Source organism: Styela clava, chromosome 1 (assembly GCF_964204865.1).
Source record: "Styela clava chromosome 1, kaStyClav1.hap1.2, whole genome shotgun sequence".
In the NCBI taxonomy this organism is placed as follows: Eukaryota; Metazoa; Chordata; class Ascidiacea; order Stolidobranchia; family Styelidae; genus Styela; species Styela clava.
Genome location: NC_135250.1, coordinates 15,182,622 through 15,208,270, shown reverse-complemented (window position 1 = coordinate 15,208,270; position 25,649 = coordinate 15,182,622). Strand labels below are relative to the sequence as shown.

The window sequence follows — 25,649 nt, the reverse complement described above, 5'->3', positions numbered from 1 at the left end:
CCACGTTTTTACATAAGAAAAAGAAAGAAGCGCTATGTATGCGCTATGTGCGTCATGTGTATAGTTAAGAAGTTTGTAGTCGCCGTTGCACATTTAAAAGTAGAGGTTTTTCCGATAGCGAACAATACCTGATTTCCCCTCAATATTCTGAAAATGAGTTCTTGTGTTTTTTCGATTTAGCATGTTCCGGAGTTTTGAAATATTTCAAATCAAATCTAAATTCGTCCACAGTGTTGATCATTACTTAGGTTTAATTTATTTCTATCAAGATATTTTTGTTTGGCACCTGTGATTGTCTTCAAATGAGTTTCCAGTTCTTACTAGCCAAGTGGAAAGCGATCAGAGCACGATTGGTTACCACAAAAATTGACTAAATCAACCCACGAATGACAGATCGAGTCCAAAAAACCAACCAACCCTATGTTACATAGCAACCTAAATATGATATACCTTGTGTGTTGTTTTTTATGTCTTTCATAAGTTTACTAAACATAACCAAAGGTCGTGCGATTTATTCGATGCTGATATTCGACTCTTATTTCAGAAATTTAAAACATTTCTCATTATGTATATATTTGTTTGCCCCGCCCCACTTTCATTTAAAGGGTACGACGGGACAAGAATCGCGAGCTAATCTCTTATCGCTGAAATGGAGCTGTTTCGTTCCATTTGAGGAAATACTGAATTCCAAGGACAGTCTGGTATTATATGGAATACTTGTTTTGATATTACATTTGAACAAATTACTGACTACTAGTATCTTTAGTTTTGATTTATGAAAGATTATCAAGTGGTGATAAAGGCCTTAGTTATTTAGAGAATATATCAGCTAACAGAAATTTGATTGGAAAGTGTCATCTTTGCGCACTTAGCAACGAAGCTCTGATAAAGCAAATATCTTAATATTTGCACTTTACACTGTATGGAAGTCATTATTATGACATTTATAAATCAGCTTTATTATACGTTATAGACAGTGATTTCATTCAACCAGAATTCGTAAGTGCTTCAGACCATTCTGTTTGATATATAAGTAAACGAAATTGAGATTTAATTTTACCTATGAACAATCGCATTATATATTATCCTGGCCTATGTCAACAAGTTACTTTGTCACATTGTTTGCTTTTCAACACGGCGCTATAATTCTGGCTTAAGGTTTTATAATATTTGCCCGGGCTGCGCTCCACTCGATGGGTAACCAAGTGGATACAGTTTTATTATTGTATGTCGCGATGAAGTGTGTCTGAGTTACCTGACAAGTGGCGATCGGTCGATGGTTGCTGTTGCCTGGAGGCCGTTGGTGTCTCGCGAAAGCATTTTTGGATCTGTCGTAGATTGGTTAAGGAATTAGTATATACTATATTGTATATTTCCGTCATTATATATTTCTATAGTGTATATATGTGTTTCAATAATATTTTTCATAGCATTTACGATCATAAACAGGTAAATAATGCCACGAAGAAGTGAATTGTTCACTGAAGATCCGTTTTACCTGCCAAGGTAAGATATCTGAAAACAAATAGGACCAAACCAATTATAGATGTTGGGTTGATTTATAAACTTTACCACATTACTTAATCATTTTGTCGAGTCTGCATAAAATATATTTACGTCGTTGTCGTATATATTTATGATTTATGTTATGTGATATTTTCGAACTAGCTGAGTAACCAATACCATAAAATCTTTCTTCATTAGGCACAGTTCACGCTGATTAACTTTGAGTTTAGCCAAAAGGGTCTTGAAGACTAGATCCTAACGTTCGCGCACTGCAGATGATCACCTACCTATAGAATTCTTGCCAAAGGGTGGTGTTGCATCCAATTTATGTCAAGAAAGTTCAAATGGCACGTGATAACTATATTTTATTTGAAAGTTACATTATATCCACTTAATAATAAAAAATAATAAAATTAGCTTATAATGCCGTGTGCTTCTTCTATCGATCGGCACTGACTCGAAGTATGCACAATGGTGTATATTTACCTAGGCGGTATCAAGTGTCCTCGGTCGTTCACTATATACCATTTATGTCTTTTGTTCGGATAACTTGTATCTGTTTAAATAGTTTTTTTATTATAAAGAGTATTCGAAACGCCCTGGGCATGAAGGATAAAAGTATACAACTACGTTAAACCATGTCCTACTCCTAACTAGTGCTGGGCATTTCGTTTCGATTTTGGAATCATCAGGTATTCTAAAATGCCTTAAATGCCTAACCCGAAACAGAATATTGACTTTCTGAATATTGTGTCACAATAAATAGTCTGAATGACAAAACATGAAATGTTGTATTAATGACAGTCTAAGTTTTTGTGTGATACTATTTTGGCCCAAAGCAAGGTTACTTGCATCTATCTAAAAGTCCACGCATTGACGTTAATTTTATTTGACAAATAATTTCATGAATATAGTTGTTGTTAGACGTAGAAAACAAATTTACTGCGTTGTTAAATGATTCAGGGTTGGGATAACAATAAACTAGCTCAAGTCATCGACTGAACGCATTTTTTCTTATTTCAGATACTGTGGATATTTGCCACAGTACAAATATCGAATTGGAAAAACATATGGTCATCATTCTGCTGATATTCTGAAAGATCCTGACGTTAGAAAATCTGGAACATATGTTCTAACAGACACAGAATATGTACCAGAGGGTCGGGACACTAGAAGATTGTTGCTACAATCCAGGCAGGATAGTTGGGGAAATCAAATTCATACTGAACAATTGGTCCCTGGATACACAGGTATGCTTAAAGAACGGAAATAGTTATGGGGACATCGATATTTAAAAATGAATACAATGAATTTGGTTAGCCATATTATTTTTAGCAACTTACAGTATTTTCTGTCTTTCATTTGAGAGATAATTTCAGAATGCTCTAGACTAGAGATTCCTTAGTTCTGTGATATTATTGTGGGCGCCTGAAAAAAACAATCCCTTGTTCGCTTTAAAAGTAAAATAAACAAAACAAGTTGACGTTTGATAATTGAAAATTTCTGCAGGCTACATTCCGAAGAGTCAACATTATTTTGCAAAGTCATATGCTGAAGTATGTAGAAGTGCACTGGCTCATCATGAATATGAACAAAGACAAATAAAAGATAAGCAAAAAGAAATGCGGAAAGTTCTTGGAATGAATTCTGGAAAAGTACGGCTAAACACAGAAAGAGACAAACATGTAAGATAGTTTTTCATGTCTAGGGTTATGTCACGATGAGAGGGAATATATACTTATTTTAACAGTGGCTGTGAATAAACAATTACCTGCTAATTACAAACAAATATAAATTACCGACTATTGTGAAATGCAGGAATGTAAATAATTCCATCATAGCATGATTGTAATGATCATTTAGTATTTTAGCATTCAGAAAAATTCATTCAATCTCAGAACAATGTAAGGGCAATGGCAGTTTGACGTTTTAAAAATAAAATTGGGAATGGTTGGTGATTAGCCTACCCGATATCACTCAGCGATTTGAATTTGAACCTGCAATAGGCGAAAGCGAAAAATTGTTCGATTTAAATAATACATTTTGTACATTTCAGTGTAAGCAGTGTATGAAAGCAGTATGAAGTATGAAGCAGCGTAAATATAAAATTGATAAAGCTACACATGTTCCATTTATTGAAAAGTTGATAAATTACTTTAAAATGAGATTTGTTGAATTTGTTTCGAAAAATACCTTTTGCTTTTATTGAAATTTTTTTCTAATTTCTAATAACACGAATTCCAGAAATCACATGAAAAACCTCTATCTGTGCAAAGCCAAGTGAAATTATCGAAACGTTGGCTTCAAAAGAATTATTTTTTTTCCAAAGGATTGTTTTTCAAGTGATTTTTGCGTTCTGCAGCAATTGACTGTTCAAATTCTCACTATGCTTCTACGTATCGCTGTAAATCTGCGTTTTAAACTTAAACTTCGCAAAGAAATGGTGTCGCAATTGGATAGCTTATGATAACTGCTAACTTGCTGTCACCACCCAGAAACAAGATTTAAAAAAAAATGCAAAGATGAGATATGTTTTTAACGCTCAATAAATAAACTCTGTGTAGGCTACATATTTTTGGAACGATCTGTAGTAACTTACAAGTTTTTTAAACGAATCTTACTAGAAATATTTTGAGTATCCCCGCTTTAAACCATTAGAGGTATTCATTTCTAAATCATTTTACTCTCAACGATTCATTCCACATTTCATTTGGATTATTTTCTGCGATTTTTTTTGGGGGAACTTAATCTTGGCTTGATTATATCTTTTAGATGTCATCAACACATCAGACGACAATGTCGCAAAACGATGCAAAACAATATAAGCCATCGGAAGAATTTCGGCCGTATGGATCGCCCTATTTTATGGCCGATTCAAACGATATGAAGTGGTTCAAATCAGGTATCTGGACAATATGAATTACTCGTATCAACATTTTTTTTTATATTCATTCGATAAACCGTAAAACTAAATGTCAACTATTCAGGCAATCATCCGATTTGAAGTGATAGGAATCGGTCACTCATTTTTCTTATCTTTATATTTGAATAGTTTGTATAACTTACAATTCGCATGAAACAGCGGGAAGTCGTTTGATTAGAAAATAGCCTCTTTTCTCTTTTCAATATTGATCTTTATTTTGTCTCAGGCTATACCGGGTTTGTCCCTAGAACCAGGGAATTGATTGCAATGGATTATCCCACCATGACAAGCAGAGGACTCTCAACTTTTACAAATGGCATGGCTGCAAACCAGAATAGAAAGAACGCACCAATCCAACTTGAAAAACGAGAATCCAACCCACAAGATAAAACGGTTATTTATCCAATGAATAGAGGAATGGTCCCACACTATACCGGATATATCCCAGGTACAATTATCATTGTGATAATTGATCATTAATCATTGTGAAGTGTGTAATTGGCAAATGAAATAACAGATCAAGTGCGCTACATTAAGAACTTTGCGTTTCAAATCAAGCTACTCTTAAATATTGTTGTATTTGTATTTCGTAGTAACTCGCGCCTTTTCAAAGGGGGGGTCTGAAATTGGCGCTTCCGTAGTATGTGTACCAAGATGGCTCACGGCCTGATAACCCCAACCTGGTACAATACTATGTTCAGGTTGTGCGTCATCTTGGTACACATACTATGGGAGCACTCTGAAATTTGTAATTGCCAAGTTAGACTGTAACAGCTTGGTGGTCTGACCGGTTGCCGCAAAACGCGAGTTTCCAAAAGAATTGATGTTCTAATAAGCGTTCCAAGCTACGAGGTGTGATATAGAATGTTTTTAGAGATCGAAACTGAATATGGCAGGATTCGCCAGAAACAAGGGCTTCAAATAGAAATTGCGGACTGAATAAATCGCCTTATTCGGTCACAATCACGTCGCTTGTACTTTAGTTTACGGCATCCGGAGACGGAGCCATAGGTTTTTTTGCGCTTAATCGGCACGTGGCAAGTCGCGCCTATTAGCTATTAATTTTTATTTCACATTCCGAATTTGGGGGGGGGGGGTGGATTCGATTACGCAAACGTTATTACGATATTCAGTGGTAATTTTGGTATACAATGGATTAGGAGAATTGTTTTAACGCGCAGTATCAAACAACTTGATTACATGTTGATAGACAAGGCTCGCTTGAACCTAATTTGAACATTCGGCGTTTTTTTTTTGATCATTCGAAATTGATAATTTTCAACTGATTATTGTTTGGGAGACTCCAGTCAGTGAGTCATTCTGCTTATGAAATCTCCTATGACTTGAACTCGACTCGAAAGAGAAGAGATTCGACATGAGGCTCAGGAGTGTAGTGGATCGACTTGACTTAAAACACAATTTTAAAACTTGTTGGGACTCGGACTTCACTAGAGACTCCGACGGTCTGATTGTCTCACGACTCAGGAATAATGGACTTGTGTCCAGCACTGAAATTGTGTCACGCTTCACTGACTACGGGGCCCGTTTGATTTCAGGAATAATTCAACTACCGAGCACAAATTTTGACTGACTTCTTCGAATTTACGACCTAATTCTTTATTATAGATGCTATTAATCTGCTACTAAGTCTAAAAAAAGTTTGATAAATTGAAGTGCGATGTTTCACGTCAAATGCATCAATTCAAAATTTTACATGCTGGTCTTTCTTTTTATAGTGATGGTTATATGTTTCTATGCTAATCTAAATTTTTATATAAACTATATTTTTAGGTTACAAGTACAAAATCGGCCACACCTACGGTCGGCATACCTACGACACTATGAAATTGTCACCAAAACGCACAACGAGAGCAACCGCCATTACTGTAACGTGACCAGAAGAGGGAAAATTTTATATTCACTATTTTAACAATATAAACAAGATTCAGTATTAATATTATTTACAGTCAATGGTAACACATTTGTTCATATATGAACCACATTCACCTAGCGCGTTAAAGAGCAAATTTGAATTTTAACACTAAGAATGGCGTTGGCCGGCGTTCAGTAATTTTACAGAGATTGCATTTTATGGAAATATACTTTTGTACCTTATTAAAAAGCAGATTTATTTTTATAATCAAATATCGAAGTACCGAAAAAGCGTTGAATATACTACTAAGTAAAAGAATAATAACTGCTTCAGTTGACATTACATACAAAAAATCTAATCTTTTGATGTGTTGTTTTGATTGGTCTATCGAGAAGAATGGAAGTGATTTTTAATTTTTCAAACCCTTTCTTTCAGAATACAGAATTTCATATGAAGTCTTGATAGTTATGCTGTAAGTCGTAGGAGATAGGTCACGCAGGATCATGTTATGTTCCACTATAATATGGCCAAGTTAAGCATAGTGAGAAAAAAGGGAAGGTGTAACGGCCATGATATTATAGTCCGGTGGTGGCCAATCTGCTTCCGACCGCGATCGACCAAAATTTTCAAAGTAGCTCGTGATCTACTGATCGGTAATAAGGTCATACACAAAAACCAATGAGTAGCCTACCGATACTGAATATGCAGATAACTGCACACACGCATACAAAAACTTGCACCGCTGTCAAAAAGCTCGTCTTTGTGCGCATATTCTCAATGAAATCGCCACAAAAAAATTGTATTTATTGTGTTCCATTTAATTTGATTATGTAATTGTACGCGGAGTGAGTGTTTCATCATTTAGGACTTATTCGAATCATACAATTCAGATCTAAGGTCAACCTAATTTTTAGTTGTGAGTGTTGAAAATTTCTGAAAAAAGGGTTGCCAAGTTTACATGTATTATCCAAGCAGCGGAAAATAAATATTCTCAAATCATAAATGTTACCATTACATGACTGCTCCAATTCACGATTTCCCCCAAGCCCGATTCTTTGCTCGCTTGGAGTTAGAGAAAATTCTAATGTCACTGCCACCGTTGCGGATAAAATTTATCACACTAGTCTACTCTTGGACTACTCGCATACTGCAGTTATTATAGAATCGTTTGTCAAAGACACACGATAATCGGCAAATTCAATTCTAAACCCTGGCACCGGCGAAACTTATATCATGCTGTATAATTGTATATTATATTTTGCTCATGTAGGCTACAGTACTGTATTCTTTCTGTTTAAAACACAGAACAGGCGCTGCGTGAAATGATTAGAGTCAATTTTTAGAGGTATTTTATTAAATTCAGCAACATCAGAAACATTCGACTACTCGAGACGCAGGGATCGACGTGTTGGCCACTCCTGCTGTAGTCAGTGACCTCTGTTATAATCTTTATGTCGGTAAACCATGACCGACATAACCCTCTTTGTGCCACAATGGCGTCGGAGGCGGGGGATTTCAAAATTCAGTCAGATGTCGGTGGAGCATTTGCCCATTGTTTTACAGAAATAGAGCTAGGATACGCGGCGTCACATTGAAGTCCTCCGGGGCGGGGGAATAATAATTCAAGCCAATCTCTGACATGGAATATCCTTTGACGCGTTTCCATTATCTTTGCATCCACGTACATTTGCACCAAGGACAATTGCGATTAATTAGGATTAAATTTGTCTGAAATACGATTATTTGCGAGCATGACTGTGGGTGCGGTGCGTTCATGGGTCGAAAGCATATGCGTGGAAATGTCATGAGTAAAAATGCCCGCGGTTGCAGATGGGCATGAGTACAAATGTACGTAGGTGGAACTGTACATCGGTACAAATGTCTGTCCGTGCAAATATACAGAGGTGCAAATGTACGTGAGTGCAATTGTACGTGGGTGCAAACGTTCATGGATGCAAATGTTCAAGGGTGTAAATGTTCATGGGTACAAATGTCCTGGGTGCTAAAATTTATGGGGGTTAATGTCGGCGGGTGCAAAATTATGCAGGTGCAAATGTCCTGGGTGCAGTATACGGATGCAAATGTGCTGTCACCTTTGACGCAATTCTATCTTCAATGTATTTCAAACACACCCTGATTTCATATTCATTTGTGTGTACTTATTTCTGACATGCAAGTGAAACTGAGCTACATTTTATTCATGGGCCACGAATAAGGTTTCGTCCACGCAAATATTCAGCTGAGGTTTGTCATACCATCCTTATATTTCAAATCCATACCGGTACCGGTAAGCAGATATCATCTAAAACGCTATCATAAATAAGTAGGCTACACCTTGTACATTCCTCCGTTTTATAGTATGTGGTATCATCACTCAATGCAATGGTATTGTACCTATAGTAATTACTATATTTACATGCAGAGTGTGTTTCATGTTGTGTTGTGTCTCTATTTATAGATGTTGTTTTGTTATACAAACTCCTTTGTACAAACAGTTTTGTATACTCCACCCTTACCTCTGTTACCACACCCACCCACCCTCCTTGTACAACTGTATATATAAAGGACCATATTATACATATTTGATTCACCTTATTATAATTTATACATATCAAAAAGGGTGTATGCCGCACATTCGTGTTTTAGGCCAGTATGGTCTTGTGCATACATCCCGTCTTCAGTATTTATAATTACTAATTCTTTTATATTGCTTTTACGAGACGAATAAACATACATACATACCTGGTCGATTCGATGAAGGTACTGAGATCTAAGGTGCAACAGTTATTAAATGGTACGGTAGGCCTACGCCATACACTGAAACTTATATCTAAGCGAAACTAAACGCAGTAAGGCTATTTCATGAGTTCTAGAATCTAAACGAAGTTTGGATATCTGCGGTGAAATATGGTTATTGTCACATAACTAATAGGAAGACTTCATGATATAAAACCGTTCCAGAGCGCTCTCGTCGTACACCTGGAACAGCTCTATCGAACCCCATGGGCTGATCGATTCCAGGTTAAGAGACACTGAATTAGGGACTGTTATGGCTTTGCTCGTTGGTGGATAATTTTGCAAATTTCGACGAAAACATACGACGACAAAAATGCCCACTTGCATTGTACGCCTTCACAATGGTGGAAGAAGCCGTAAATAACAAGCGGTTACGTGAACCACCCTACGGCGGCGAGGAGTCCAGCAATCCTCTTTTGGGGATTTAGGATATGATTTACATATTTATCCCCGGGAGAGGAAATCCGATAAGTCGGCTTAATCATATAGCGAACCACGGCCTCTCGTCCGGTTACCAGGTCGGGTATGGGATTAGTTAGTCAGTTTTTTGTTTTCGGAAGCATGGACTTGAGGGTGGGGGAAGCCGTAACCGACCAGCAGTTACGTGAACCACCCTACGGCGGCGTGGAGTGCAGCAATCCTCTTGCACATGATCATCCCCGTATGGGATTCGAACCTGCGAACCCACGAAGGGGAATCAGAGATGCGGGGGCGAGCGTAAGTGAGGTTAGCACGATGCGCCACACCGCCGAGCCACAATATATTATATTGTGCCCAATAATCCCCCACATGATTCAAACCAACTCGGGGTAATCTGAGGTGTGGCGGCGAGTATTTGGAATCAAGATTCTGTAATCAGTTTTATTTATTGTTTCCATCAATTATTTTATTGTCTATTGTGCTGAGTAAGAGTCGAAATATACCGTACTTATAATTAAAAAGAAAAACGTTTTCGACTTGCAATATTCTTTTAGAAACACGGATTAATGGTTACAAGTTGTATACGGTTTATGATACCGGTGGGTCTATTTTCATTCTCAATTATAAATACACAACTACTGCTTTGATTTGCCGTCACCCCGGAACAGATCTAAAACTAAAACACTTTCAAACTTCCAACTTGATCTAGAACACAATATACAGTTTATTTCTTTTTTTATTTGTTTTACTATAACACTAGTATAGGCACTAAAGTTGTACTCATAACAATAAGATATATTCTATCTTAGTAAACAAAGTGCATTTTGAAGCAGTGCAAAAGTTGGCGGAATATGAGAAAAAACATTTTCGGCAACAAGGTATGGTCAAATGTTTTGAATAGAAATCAATAATACTTATAATAAATATATCAATCGTAAGCAAAACTTTTAGGGCAATTTCTGAAATTCACAAAATTACATACTAATCATGTATCCTAGCTATAATAGAAAAACAAAAATTATGTACTTAACATCAACACATAAACCCGATTTTTATTATTAAATCTAAAATAAATATACAAAACTATGCTTCATTTGGAAGTATCATACAAGTTAATTTGTATTTATTTTCATTAGATTACATGAAAAATTTAACAGTTACTGTTAGTATGTAGGAACATTAACCATGGAAAATTGATTTGGTAGACGACTTCTCATTGATGCATTGGGGATTCCGATGGCATGTTCGCCAGGGTGCGGTTGTCCTTGAGAGTAAGATTTCTCATTCAGGTGCTAAACAAAAATTACACGATACAACACACAACCACAAATGAAAGGCTATTTCTACAAACTTGCTTCAGTATTATATTTTAAATAGATAAATTGCAGAAGACATAGATACCTCATAAATAATATTCAAAATCTTAATGGTAAATTGTTTGAAAATTAATTGGTAAGAAAAAATATCCACTGCTAAATTGCTGGGATAGTGTTGCAAATATTATCAAAATCTAAACTGTATCATTTCTATAACGAAATTTTCAATTTTTTATTAGTTAATATTATGATTATAAATATATAATTCATTGATTAAAGTTTATTTCAAAATGCTCTGTAAAGACTTTTTCAGTGAATAACTAATAGGCTAATCGACATAGCACAGTTTCAAAACACTAGTTTGGCCGACCAGCGATAAAGATTTCAATATTCTGACTTCAGATTGGCATTGCCGAGTCTGGATGATCAATCATTGTGGATTTGTGAACAATGAATAAAATGTACTTACTCTACGATGCATATTCAGTTTTGCATTGTAAAAAGCTGCAGAATCTGGGTTTTCTAATAGTACTTGTTGTTGAAGTCTATCGAATTTTTCCTGAACATGGAACAGAAATGTAGCAATCAATCAACAAGCCTAAGATTATATTTCTGCCGTAAACGAGTTTGAGTTTACGGAAGTACTCTTTCTAATTTGTTAGGAGCCTACTAACTACTAATCATCTTAAAGTGAGTCATATTTATTTTAATAAATGTAAAAACACACAAACAATAAATAACAGACAGAATTCAAATCTGCAACACCCTCTCATATCCACTTCCTAAAGCAACTTTTTCATTGCAATTTACTACAATCATAACATTAGAGTAGCTACATCACTTAGAGTAGCTACATCACCCCTGTTAGTCGGCATCTGTTTAAAGCAAAACTTCACCTGCTCATCTTCAATATTGGCTTGTCTTGTTGTCAGCTGTAGTCTAGCAGGAGGATGAACACCAGGACGGATGCCAAAACCAACTGATGCACTTGCAATAACTGGTTCACCGAGGAAATTTTCGCTATACCAGGCATCAAATTCTAGAAATAAAGTCTTATTAGGGTAATAGCTGTGAAAAGTTGAGAATTTTCTTCTTCTGATATCATTTTTCTAATTTGTTCCAAGGAGTAACTTTGCAGACTGATTTGGACATGTGGTAAAATATGATGTCAGTGTCATCCATAGGACCATAACATGAGTTTTCAAAAGTTGGCCAAGAGTAAATTTATATTCACGCTAGCACGGCAGCAAAAAATGACAGAGTGCTATAAAACATTGAATCATAAATATTAATCATCCGAAAAGAACATAAAATATGTACATTCTAGCATCAACCATTTTAAAACACGGACCATCCAATAACTCATGCTGCGCAAGCAAAATTAAAAATAGTCAACATAATGTTGAATGTGTAAATAAGTATATGAAAAGACGTATGATCACATGTACGAGTCATGCTAGAACCACTTCACACATAGAACAATGTACATGACACACTATACTGAATAGAGAAAAATACAGAAAAACAGTTTCAAATCACATTTGTGAAAACGATTTTCTAGAACTTTGTTATCAGCGAATGTGTGATGGTACTAGATGAAAATATGTATAGCATGAGATGTTGTGTAAGAAATATTACCTTGCACAAGTCTTTGTCTGCATTGGTCAACCAGTTTCTGACAATATTCAACTTCGGATTTAACGTTTCTCATTTCCTCATAATCGATCCTGAAAAAGTTAAAACCAAATAGTTCAAAAACAAATGACCAATAGGAATATCTCCCAGGGGACCAGGGCACTAGAAATATCTAACCCTAAATAAATATCACAACATATGCCAGAACTTTCCAGAACACCATTCTTATTCTGCATTCTAGTTTTTGCTAAACAATGTAGGAATAAGAGTATAATCCAGAACCTGTATTGCTGTTTAAGTTTCTTAAGTTCCGAAATTAGCAAAAATTCTTCCTCATCAATTACTGTTTCTCCGTCTTCATTTACAAATTCACCTGTTAGTAAAATGAACAACTTCAATTCAGTTTTTGACAGTGGACAAACAGTCTATGAACAGCAATTGCACATGACAGTGAAATGGTTTACATTCACTTTACAGATAATCAGAGATTCTAACATTTTTCCTGCAGTTGTAATTCTTCTGAATATTTCAAATCTATTCCTATAAAAGTAGTCACCCCAAAATAGGGGTGGGCATTTCGAATCGAATAGTAAATTATTTGAATCGATTCAGAGCTAAATTTTGAATCGCCACCATCTTATTTTCATTGGAGTCATATTTTTTCAACGAAATTCTAACATATGACTATTTTCTGTAGTGAGTTATTGATAAAACGTGTTTGTTATTCTGTGTGAGCGCTCAGTAATTTATCTGGGTGATTTATTCTATGTCTTTGGTAATTCATTTGTTGAGAGGACCAATTACTATAATAAAATCGCTTACAATTATATATTTTCAAGTATTCGAGATTCAATTCGAAAAATATTATTCGATTCGATTCTGAAATCACAAGGTATTCGAAAATGCCCAGCCCTACCCCAAAACTTACATATTATCTTTCTATTATCTATCCAACCAGGGTTTTAACGAATATGATGAAAAAATGCAAAGCTCTTTTATTTTCAGTTCAAAAAATACCATCTGACAGAAACAAGTCAAACCTTGCTCAATTCTTTCTCTGCGTTTCTCTTCAAGTGAAATTCTTGTTCCATCGATCATTTGTTTCGTTGCATTCACGGCATGGGCAATATCTTTTACCTACAAAAAATAAATATTTATTGTTGTATTTCTGCATTCATACACAAGCTGGAAAAGTTGCAATAGACAGAAGGCTGGAACCAGACAACCCATGGCTATGTGATAAAAACATTGATATCATATACTCATTACTTCATAGTCTGTTTTTTCTTCAAATTTTATTCCAACAATGTTGAACTCTAATTATCCACATTCATCATATAATTAGCCACTGAACAGTGGTGTCACTTAACTGACTTCCCTAACTGATTTCCCCATGCATAATTATGATACTCTTTGATAAAAACGTTATCCACACACATTTTACAATAATTTTAAATTTTTACTCAAATCGTCTCCATCCAACTTGAATGTGAAAGGTGCTGGGATTCTAATTGACAGAGTAGGATTTACATATTTATCCCGGATGAGAGGAAAGTTGATAAGACGACTCAATCATATGGCAAACAACAGCCTCTTATCTGGTTACCTGTCCATGTCGGGTATGGGATTAGTTAGCCAGTTATTTGTTTTCGGAAGCATGGCCACAACCGACCAGCAGATATGTTAACCACTCTACGGCGGCAAGGAGTCCAGCAAACCTCTCGCGCATAACTATCCCCGCATGGGATTCAAACCTATGAACACACGCGGGGTAACCAGTTGTGCGGTGGGAAGCGCATTGCTAACGCTCAGCGTATGTTGTTTAAACTATTTTTGGTTTCAGCTAGCTTTTGTTCTAAATGCAGTCTGCACCAATATACTGCATTATGTTATGCAAATACAGGTTGTTAGTTTCTGCTTCATTCCTTCAAATATTTTGTCGCTGTTTTGTGAGTATATTCTATTTCATTTTACTGAATTGCCAATGTAAAAAAATAGAGAATCTCTAAAATAGATCATTTGACTGTTCACATTTATGCTCACTTTTCTTGAAATTTGAGTAACAAAAGTAAAAACTATTGAAAGAAAAACAAAAGTGATATTCTTGTACAAACCATTCGTTTCTTGCTTTGTAATATAGATTTGTTTTCGGATAATATTCTGCTTATTTCTTGTCCTTTCTCATTTTTAAATTCTTCAAATGCTTGTGCTCGAGTTGGAGGTGTGCTACAAGGTACAAGATGAAACATTTAATGCTGTATTGGATATTAAATTAAATACAGTAACTATCAAAGCAACATCGAAAGCATCCATTTTGAAAGTCTCACCTAAAATGGTGAGAACTCATGAAATTGGCTAATGTAGCACTCTAACTCTAATGCAATACAAGCTATATTCCATGCCTCGACCTTATTTCAATTCATTCTGAGCAAACTTGTATTTATTTATTTATACTTCATTTTCATTTCTATTAAATTTGTGTGCTCTTCCCATTCATCATTAAATGAATCGTATATTTATCCTCAAGAAAGCAATGAAGAAACATGACATATATTACCTTGGTCGGCTCATTTTCTTATCATCGGTATGACTATCAGCAGAGGCAAGACTTCCCTCCTTTTTCACTGACTCAGTGTCAGCCACTGCACTTGGTGCTAATTTTCCACCTTTTACTTCAGATTGTGGAGCAGGACTTGATACACCTCTTCCAGTTGGACTGAATAAACAGATGTGTATGAATAAATATGTATATTATAAAAAGGCATTCTTATGCTTACATCCTAGGCTGCCAATGGAAAATACGGTAATGACAAATAACTAGGTAAGACAGAGTAAAAGACAAGAAAAGTGAAGAACATCTACCTATCTCCACCATTTCGTATAAGAACATTATAAGTTAGAAAAAAGATTGATGTGTAGCCCAAATCACTTTTTTGAATGAACTTCTAACCCTAGAACAATTGGGCTCACGCTTCATGTCTGGCCAAAATTTCTGGTTCAAATTTGTACTCAGTTGTTACAGCATATGGTATCAGTGTAAAGTTTTGAGTTTCATGTGTGAAAGCATCTTAAATACCTAATAATTTATTTCCAATATTCACATACAAATCACTATGAAAATTGATACCTTCCACCGGCGCGGGACTTCTTGCCACTCTTTCGTTTAGCAGCAGTAACAGCTGCAGCTGTGCTTTGTTGCTGATTTTGATTTGATGTAGTCTTTGCTTTACTTGGAGCCGTTGTTACACCTGCAGTTGACGCAGCAACACCCAGCGATCCTATCGAACTATCCACCATGTTAATGTAGTTTCCATCTTCATCCAGTGGTATTCCACTCTGTGAAAGATTGGACTTTGTGAACCATGACATATAGGGTATGGAATAGGTGAATTTACAAGTATATAATTCACATGTAGAGGCATGAATGTTGGAGGAAACTATAAGCGACCAGAGGTTGAGTGAGCTACTCTGCAATAGCAAGAAATCAAACAATTCCTCACATACATTTATTCCCACTCACGCAGCATTTGCTAAAAAAAGAATAAATATCCAACAATTTCAATTTCTCAAATATTCAAAGAATGTATTGATATCGGTGTCTGCTTTATTTGGAGTAAAATGCAGTACTGATTTGACCAACAAAATTTACTTCATTGGGATAAAAATCAAGTTTTCACTATGAAACTAATATCACCCTTAATATTTGTAAAAAGAGGGAAAAATTTTACGATACAAATTATGAGTGACTTTTCTCAGTGGGTAATTGCAGCAATTCTTAGCAAATGCTTTTATCAAATAATGCTCTTGATGTAATCACACTTACTCTTTGAATGGCGGCCATCGCATCAGCATTATTTTTGTCAATGAGCACGTATTTTTGACGAACTTTAGTGTGCGTTGCTTCTTCCATTGACAAAACTACCGAACGAAATTGTGCGAAAACTGTGTTAATTTGTCGCAAGTTGCTAACATCAATTTCTGCTGCTTTTCCCTCAAGAAAAGTCTTGACCTAAATAATAAAAACGTAAAACTGAATATAAGAACTTGACTTGTGTCAGAATCACAAATTTGCCCATTTCATCGCACCTTAAAAACTACTGACTTTTTTACCTATAACATTTTGAAATATTTAACTTGAGCTATTTTCAAAAACATTATCTTTTCTTTTCCATACAATCCTTAACACTCTTAAACGACCCCTACATTTTCGACAACAACAATAATTTAGAAATTTGCATTATGAATAGAGTAATATCACTGAATTTTGGGTATGAATCTCACAATTCAGTCTGCAACAGTCTGAGTAATGAGCAGAGTTTGTTACAAATTATATGTCCTCACATCAATGGTTACATTTTTTATTTATCAAAGATGAAATAGAATTTTCAAACTTATCCCAGAAGGCATAAAAACAAACACGACAAATTAATCATTTGGGTAAGAAATAATGAGGTTACAATAATTATATAAATATTTAACCTGTTTCCGTATATAATTTATCTGTCCTTCTGTCAATGGATCGTACTGCACCTGAGCATGATTTGCAAGTGTGTTGTGCATACTCAGTTCCTGAAAGATATTAACAAGAATTTTTAAACATACTTGAGCTTGTTGTTGCTGCATAAGTTTGAAATATATAGGTTTACACAAAACGCTAGTTGTTCAATGAGAGAAATGCTATGCATTGAGAATCTTAATAATATTATTACCGGTATTATGATATAATTAAGATCAAAAATGGTTGACAGAGGTCTGCTATTTAATAGTACAAAGGGATGGACAATTTCGAATAAAAGAATTATTACTTTTAATACTTATTAATTACTTATGGATACTTTTTTACAATAATCTACATATAACATCATACTAATTAGAAACCGTTAATATTCACGAAACTGCATTTTTACTCTGGGAATCTGAAAGCAGGAACTAAACCAGAGAAATCATAGAAAGTGCGCGCTGTAAGAGATAAAGTCATCTTCCGATCCATAAATTGTGCACTCCAAATATAAAAATATTGTGAAGTGTCGAAAAGGCCAAAAATGAATCTGGTAATTGGGTACCATTATGAATTGCCCATCCCTAACTACCCCCGAAATTATGAAGCATATATCCTACTTGTTTTAAGTGCGAAATCTCTCCTTTTAACTCCTTTATCAATATCCATGGATCATAATGATCATTGATAGCTGGTTCAACCGCCACACGTTTCATTCGCATTGCAAACCGCAAAGTTGAGATCTATCGAATAAATATAGATGACATGAGAGTTCTAATTGCTAAGTTTCGGTTATCCAAAAATATAAAGTTTTAACTTGATGCATTGAGAGATAGATACAATATATTGCCCATGAATATTTGTAAATATTGAATAAATTAATTTTTGGGCAATTGCTAATCAGAGACTTGAATGATAGAATAAAAGTGCTAAATGTCAACCTGTGGCAGTCAGGTTACAAAGGAAGCTTTTCAGAGATGATATTGAAATAACTAACCAGATAAACATTGCATAACCATTTCATAAAGCACAGCTGGAACGCAATGGAATATATAGATCAATTACCGTTTCTTCCAATTGGTCAGCTTCGCCATAAATATTTGCAACCATCGAAGTCATACATTTCCCACCAAGAGAATCCTAAACCAAGAAATATATAGTCAAACTGTTGGTTAAATCAAGTTAGAGTATTCCAAAAAAATGACTATATTGGAAAGTTAGAAATTTGAAGTTTCTATAGGCCAGTGACCTAATATGAATGCCCTTCACAAGATGTTGGGAGATGAGAGGAATATCTTAGATATGATATTATATACTATCATATTATATACTGTAGCTTAAGAATTTGAAAGCACATAATATATCTAAAAGCGATCTGAAGGAAAGAGGTGAAAGCCATTGGCCATTGATACAAAATGACTTCAAATACTCTTCCTCGAGTATTTTCAATGATAATTCAGGCGACACTTTTGAAGTAATGGTCAATTAAAGCCACTTATGATAAGTATGTGTTATGATTTGAAGGATGACAATATGAAAGATTGGTTGAGTCATGAGTGTTTGAGTTATATATATATACATGCTAAAATGAACCAATGGAAATTCAGATAGCCTACTTCATTCCATTATAAACAATCTTACCTTGAGTGCATGTGTCAGTTTAGTTTGTCTGAATGGAACATGATCTCGATTTTTATCTGCCAATGCGATAACAGTTTGTTCGAGGAAGCTTAGGGACTTGTTGATATACATTGCTTCCCGTAAGATTTGTCCTTGAGACTAGTATAAAGAGTATCAAAAATACATTCAATTAGTGCACTCAACAATGAAATACCTCTATCATCTATGATCACAAGTCATTATAAAGCTTATTCATATTATACATACACGTGTATGTTTTCACATTTCAATGTTCTACCTATGTTCATGAAAATTCAATCCAACCATATTATTTGCCTTTCTCACAAAAATATTCAGAAAAAATGTATTCTTATGATAAAAATATGCTTGTGCAGGCATTTATTTGGCATGTATTACAATCCTCAAATATTTCCCCCTATTCATTATATTTTTAGCTGCTCTTATATAATAAAACCCAAAATATATACTTACTCCAGTCTTTCCAATTCTTTCAGAACCAGCCAAATCAACCAGATTCAATTTTGATGCCACATACTTTGCGCTGGATTGTGTTCTTGACCTTGACTATAAAAACAAAAGATAGATATTTATAACACATGCTTTATCTAGAAAACTGCATCACATTTTGGATAAATCATTTAGTTATGTATGATGGCTGATCACTTTGACCCTACTAGAAATTCTGGTTCAACTACTGGTTAGTCTGCCCAATAAATGGACAAGCAATTACATACAATACAATTTATACATGTGAGTACCGTAGATATTTGCTCAGACTAACACCATTTTTTCCACACATTGTAGTTATATATTTGCCGAATGTGACAACACAAATTTTATGAAAATATAGGTTAATGTATTTGTCATGCATTCCCTCAATCATAATTTAATAGTAAATATAAAAAAAAATATTATCGCAAGTTTACCTCAATATGAATAGTAAATATACAGTGAGATCTTGAAGAGTTTTTGTTTAGCGAGTGAGCAGCTATAACTCTATTTGTTTCTCCCTCAAATAACAAATTGAGTGCTTCACCTTCATTATTTGCTGAAAACAGAGAATAATGGGGAATAATAAGGAATATCACTATTATTATTATTAACAACTTGAGAGGCTTGTTTTAAAATAGGTTGTATTGGCCCATCAGGAACATGAGTGTAACAACGACATTCATTGGGCTGAATTTCATACACTGTAGTGGCTGTTGAAACATATGAACACAGACTACACACATTCTTCGCATTATTTAGAAATACCAGTATTGAGATTTTATATTGTTCATATCAATAGTCAATACGTTGGAAACGTGAAATACGTAGGGTGTATAAACACGTAGGGTGGTTCACGCAGGGTGGTTCGCCATATGATTGAGCCATCTTATCAGCTTTCTTCTCACCCAGGAAAGATATGTAAATCCAATTCCATGGTTGATAATGATTTTTTATTACACACAGGGTTAATAGCAATCCGGGTGTCAACAAACTTCAAAAACAAATTCAATACAAGTAATCAGTCATCAAATCAGTCATACTCGGAGTGCCAATGGGGTTGACAACTGCACCCAGTTTTCTGCACCAATTTCAGTAAATGATACAAGTTTAAAATTTTTCCTGGTTAAAAGAATTAGGTTCCGAGTTTGCTTCCTATTTAATATTCAGTAAATTTTTTATTTCCGGTTTAGATCAGTCAACTTTGCATTGTTATCGCTCGTCCCAACTAGAAATGATGGTAATATTCTAACTAAGATAGGATAGAATATTTATCCTGGGGGAGAGGAAAGTGGAAGATTCTTTGCATTTAGACAGCTCAATCATATGGCGGACCATGGCTGCTCGTTTAATTACTAGTCAGGTATGGGGTTAGTTAACCAGTTATTTGTTTCAGATTCATGGACTGAATACAAGATATACAGTAAATTCTAACCCAGTGGTCTCCAACCAGGGTGCCGCTGCACACTAGTGTGCCGCAAAAAGATTCTGGTGTGCCGCGAAGTGATTTCATTTTTGAATTAATTTCAAGTGATTCCAATTTCCAATCTCTTGAATTCCACAAGAATTACCCCATGGCTCTTGCTAACAAACAGAAACGACAAATTCGAGGACTCGTATTTCAGGTATTTGGGTATTGTTTTAATTCTAAGTTTTGCATTATAATGAGCGCCAACATCGTTTCGTAAAATTGAAAATGTCAAACAAGGTAACAAATCAATGTGCGAAATTTTCTCCAAATTTGACCAAGGAATTATTATTTGACTATTATTTAAACTCAAAATAACATTCTGGATTCACGCAATGACTTTGCAGGATTTTTATTCACTATTTAATACGAAAAAAAAACAGACACAATAGGAAAGTAAAATCATAAGAAGGTCGTCTTTATAAATATCCGCATTCCGGCGTCAAAAATGACAATATTGTTAGCTTAAAATTGGGAGGATTAATTTACAATCAGTGGGGAGGAAGATCAAACCCGGCGTAAAAGATAAAAATCAGAATAAAATCCCGAATTCACTCTTTAATAATCGTCTTTAACATATGTCGCCAATATGAATGCATAGTGCTCCCAGGAATATAAAACCAAATGTTGCGCAAGAAGTAGTCCTTGTAGAAAAAGAGAGGACGGGCTGAAATAGCTCATCAACATTAGAATGCCTAGCATTCTGGATGCCCGTTGTATGTGTATAAAAAATACCCGATATTCGACAATTCGTTGAAAATATTCGAATTATTCAATTCGACAAAAATTTTTTATTTTGTCCACGCTTGCAATCTGTAATCATGTCGGTAATCTGGCAAAACGTGTGGTAGCACAAACACTTAGGACTTATGCAATGAAACTTAATAATAAAACCTTCAATAAATTTAGTAAATTGCCCTATTTCACGAAAGCGTGGTGAAATTGACGATTATTTCATATCTCGAACACAGAAATGGTTATTTTTTCGAATAGTTTCTGCGGTCTGAAAAGTCGAATAAGTGTTTAGACATAGTAAATGCTACGATCTTTGCCATCAAATTATGTTCGGGCATTGCACGAAATTCATAACGTGAAAAGATTCGTCCATCGGTGAAAATTGTTTATAACAACTTTAAACCTATTCAGTGTTTTTAGCGATAATAATTAATTGTTGTAATAAAATACGGTTTGTTTGCAATGAATTAGGTTGTGCAAAAGTGAGAATACCTGTGATAATAATAAGGCGTAACGTGGAACGGGCAAGGGCGAGAAAACCCAAAGCGTATTACCCGTGCATCTTTTACAACAATGTGAGGTGCTCCGAAGGTGGGTCTCGTGTACATTATTGTAAGAAAACAGTTATAATATCGGTAACTGTTAACCATCCATTTTGAATACAAGGTATGTTGTATTAACAAGAATAGTATTTCCCTTATCTGATCTTCTATGTTTTTTTTATCTATAGCTAAAGCTATTTTATAGCTAAATGGCTACAAGAGTAGGAAATGTTCATGTTTCGTGATAGGTGTGCCGCGAATATTTAAAAAGCTTGATAGTGTGCCGCGACAAAAAAACCACTGTTCTAACCTATAACACACTATTTACCACACTACCTGCATGTAACGAAAGACCTTTAACACTGACCGATCCATTGTCTCCTTCAACTATTGTCATACTTTGGATGTCATAATATGCTGAAAAAAAAAATTGTTACCTGATAACTGAAGCTTTTGCAAAAACAGAAATTTGGTTTACTGGTTCATATACTAAACTACACCAAGAGGGGGGCTAATGTTTTGCATGATAAAATTCTATATTTTAGTAGCTTAGTATTCTTAAATTTGTACAACTGCTTTCAAATTCAATTTTTCCACATCATAGTCTATAACTCAGTCTATCCTATCCCAGTATGCATATTCAATACATATGCCACTGTTAGTTTAAAGTCATTTATGCTTTTACATAGATATAACATAATTTACCTAAAATAGAGCAATATAATACTGCTACAACAATGAATTTTATATAAAAAGGTGATATATGCAACTTTGTTTCATAAATTTGTTCGTAAATAAGCCTAATTATAAAATTCAATGCGAAACTAACCAGATGATCCAGAGGCAGGTAATGTTGATAGAAGATCAAACATGTTTTCATTATATATTTCAAGATAAGATATTCTTACAGTGACAACATTGTCAACTTGCTCTTCTATTTCTTTGAAAACCTTGACAGGAAATAAATGATAAACAAGAGTTGATTCATCTTGAAATATTTAACATTTTGAAATTTCCCATTTGATATTTGGTTTATTTCATAACCAATCATCAATCAAGTATTTACTGAGTTAAGAAGCATTTTTCCAAACCAAATAAGATCATCAGTTCACTCTAACCTGAGATATAGCTCGTGGTATGATTCCTCTTTGTTTGAAGTTTTCAGTGGCACCAGTAATAGTAAAAGTTTTTCCTGCACCAGTTTGTCCATACGCCATCAAAGTACCATTATATCCATTCAAAGATCTTGTAACCATCTTGGAAGCAACTTCATCATAGACCTGTTGGATTGTGTATGTAAACATTGAGTTTGGTACATTATTTTATTTGTTAATCTGATAGCATCTATTATCCTCAACAGTAGCTTCCCATGTACAGTACAAATTTATTATTTTTTAACATTTTTTCATTTCTGAATTTTCCTTTCATCTTATTTTTATGCATGGATGTCTATCACCTGACTCAAGGTGAAAAACTTAGATAGGCCATAACCAGCTATAGTCATAGTCAAGTTTATTTTTTCCCATTCAGTAAAAAATAACATACAAAATTAACAAAATACAAAACTGAAAACACATTTTTACTGAGGAAGGGAAGTCGCGGGGAAACCAGGAATGGTTATCGAGCAGCGACACCCGATAATATACGCCATCAGCTACTTTAAAAATAAAAGTATTACAATTGTTTTTAAACCTTAGGAGCTCCTTGAATATCATTGACTTTTTGTCTGTGGCCTTACATAAAAAGGAGTTCAGCCAGATAAAAATTTATCTAAGAATTTTAGACCGATTACCAAATTACTGATAAGAGCTATTATCAATATGAAGACGCAGATGGCAAGTGCATGACATGAAAAAAAGCTGTATAATGTTTTCTCAGAAAAATAATTATTAGAGATAAAAGGTTTTACTACTTACTGAATAGAGTGCGAAGAGCGCCAAACAGCGCAGAAGAGAGGGAAAGAGCGCGAAACAGCGCAGGAGAGATGGAAACATTGTTCTTTCATTATTTATTAGCGTCCGTGAAATTTTAAACAATTTGATGGGAAACAGTATACAGTATTATACAGTACAGGGTATTATAATGCTATAATCATGGAGATTAATAGAAATACCTGATCTTGGTTGGCATTGTGTAAAATTCCATCAACTTTAAATGACCAATCTAACAACTGATTATCCACAATTTTTTCTTTTTCATCTCTCTGTGTGTGAACCTTGATGGTCTAAATAAAAACAAATAAATATTAGTCAATTGGAGCAAAACGCATATACTAAATTCTTGCATAAAAATATAACAGCCCTCTAAAGTGACCAAAATTTCAGTAATAATTTTAATTCAGATTGAATTCAGTCATGATCCACATGATCTAAGAGGAGAATTTTTTGTTTTATCATTTGTGATAAATTTTAGAATTTTTCTCCACACTTGAACCGCAATAAGCTGCATAAAATAACTTCCACAATAACAATGAAATTGTTAATTATCTGAAAAAGGATTTAGTGCATAACATTGCAAAGCTGCATAACATACGTTTATTCGTTCAGAGTTTGAAAATAATGGCATTTTCGTTTTTAAATGCTGTTTATCAGTGAGTAGAAGATGCATGTAATCTGCTGGTCTGCCTGCCTGACGAAACATGAAAGGAGATGAGATACATCGTTTTACAAAACTTCGAATAAGCATTTGATATTATTATAATTCTGTAATTCCACAAACCTTTCCATCTTGAAGAAAATCAATCATTCCATGAGCAAAATTGGGAGTTGGTCTGGTTCTTACGAAAATTCTAACTCGATTATTTTTGGACATGTTATTGTTCAGTTAAATGTATTCAAATCATACCAAAAAGCTTGTAGTTTTACGACAATAATGAGCACTCCTACAGTACAGAAGCGCAGCAAGTAGTAGAGCCAAACCAAAGCCGCACACGTTGCTATGTGTTGCTATGCCGGGTCGAAGAGGGTCATTGATCCGCTAGGTTTTCGGACCAAGGTGAACATAAACACTACATGTGCTTGGATCACAGAGAATGATAAGAGAATGTTGACCCTCTATACTTGGATAGGATTTATTCGTTTAGAAATATTTATTGCCGGGGAGCAACTCACATTTATATGTTTGCTTGGATGGAATAGTACGGAATGTAGTTTTGTTGACATCAAGAGATAATTTATTAACCAACATCCAGCTATGAATGTTGAGCAATTCTCGGTTTGCAACTGTCATTTGTTGTTCCAAGTTTTTCCCAAACAAAATCAAATCAGTGGCATCAGCAAACATGGTTGACTCAAAAGAGTCCAGATACGTAATCATGTCGTTTAGGTAGACTAGAAAGAATAATAGGCCCTGGTAAAGATCCTTAAGAAACTACTTGCCTCGTGACACAAATATTGGTAGAGAATGAATTGTCACATTGCACAACTTATTTTCTTTCTTACAATACAGCAATACAATTTTATTTTGATCTTTTGTCTACAACTTGACAACACAGAACACAAAATAAAAACACATTCAAGGGCGACGGAAAGATCGGGAAAATGGGCAAAACCTCGAGAAAGGTTTATAGCGAACGCTGCAAGCGTTTGTGCCCATTTACCCACACTGACACAAGTGGAAAACACATCACAGCAATTATACTGAAAATTAATAAACGACATGTACATAAACACGAGAAAGTAAAATTCACGGGCAAAGCTTACTTGTAGAATTTGCAGGTAGCTCCTTATCCAATTGAAACGAACCCCTCTAATTCCATAATGAAGCTTATTTAAAAGGATAGAATGATCATTGGTGTCAGCTTTTAAA

At 34.8% G+C, this 25,649-nt stretch overlaps 3 protein-coding genes across 3 annotated transcripts in view; 2 read left to right on the top strand and 1 right to left on the bottom strand.

The window, feature by feature from the left end:
• Window positions 1-1,219: 1,219 nt before the first annotated feature.
• LOC120347263 (ciliary microtubule inner protein 2B-like) lies at window positions 1,220-6,749 on the top strand. The gene is made up of 6 exons (XM_039417174.2): window positions 1,220-1,506; window positions 2,530-2,756; window positions 3,016-3,191; window positions 4,279-4,408; window positions 4,656-4,877; window positions 6,221-6,749. The coding sequence occupies exons 1-6, from the start codon at window positions 1,457-1,459 to the stop codon at window positions 6,322-6,324; spliced, it is 909 nt and encodes a 302-aa protein (XP_039273108.1). The 5' UTR covers window positions 1,220-1,456; the 3' UTR covers window positions 6,325-6,749.
• Window positions 6,750-10,236: 3,487 nt separating this feature from the next.
• Window positions 10,237-24,786, bottom strand: LOC120344678 (kinesin-like protein KIF9). The gene is made up of 21 exons (XM_039413978.2): window positions 24,561-24,786; window positions 23,956-24,066; window positions 22,961-23,122; window positions 22,672-22,792; window positions 22,179-22,259; window positions 19,535-19,656; window positions 19,080-19,172; window positions 18,609-18,746; window positions 18,033-18,107; window positions 17,588-17,710; window positions 16,949-17,038; window positions 16,293-16,478; window positions 15,597-15,805; window positions 15,027-15,185; window positions 14,584-14,695; window positions 13,510-13,606; window positions 12,752-12,842; window positions 12,473-12,561; window positions 11,731-11,873; window positions 11,304-11,393; window positions 10,237-10,810 (listed from the first exon to the last, which is right to left on the bottom strand). Exons 1-21 carry the CDS (start codon window positions 24,651-24,653, stop codon window positions 10,682-10,684), a joined length of 2,514 nt encoding a protein of 837 aa, XP_039269912.2. The 5' UTR covers window positions 24,654-24,786; the 3' UTR covers window positions 10,237-10,681.
• LOC120343527 (ras-related C3 botulinum toxin substrate 1-like) overlaps window positions 21,970-25,649 on the top strand; it is a 13,724-nt gene continuing 10,044 nt past the window's right edge. The window contains exon 1 of the mRNA XM_078110498.1: window positions 21,970-21,980. The gene's annotated coding sequence lies outside the window, so the exon portion shown is untranslated. The remainder of the gene's footprint in view (window positions 21,981-25,649) is intronic.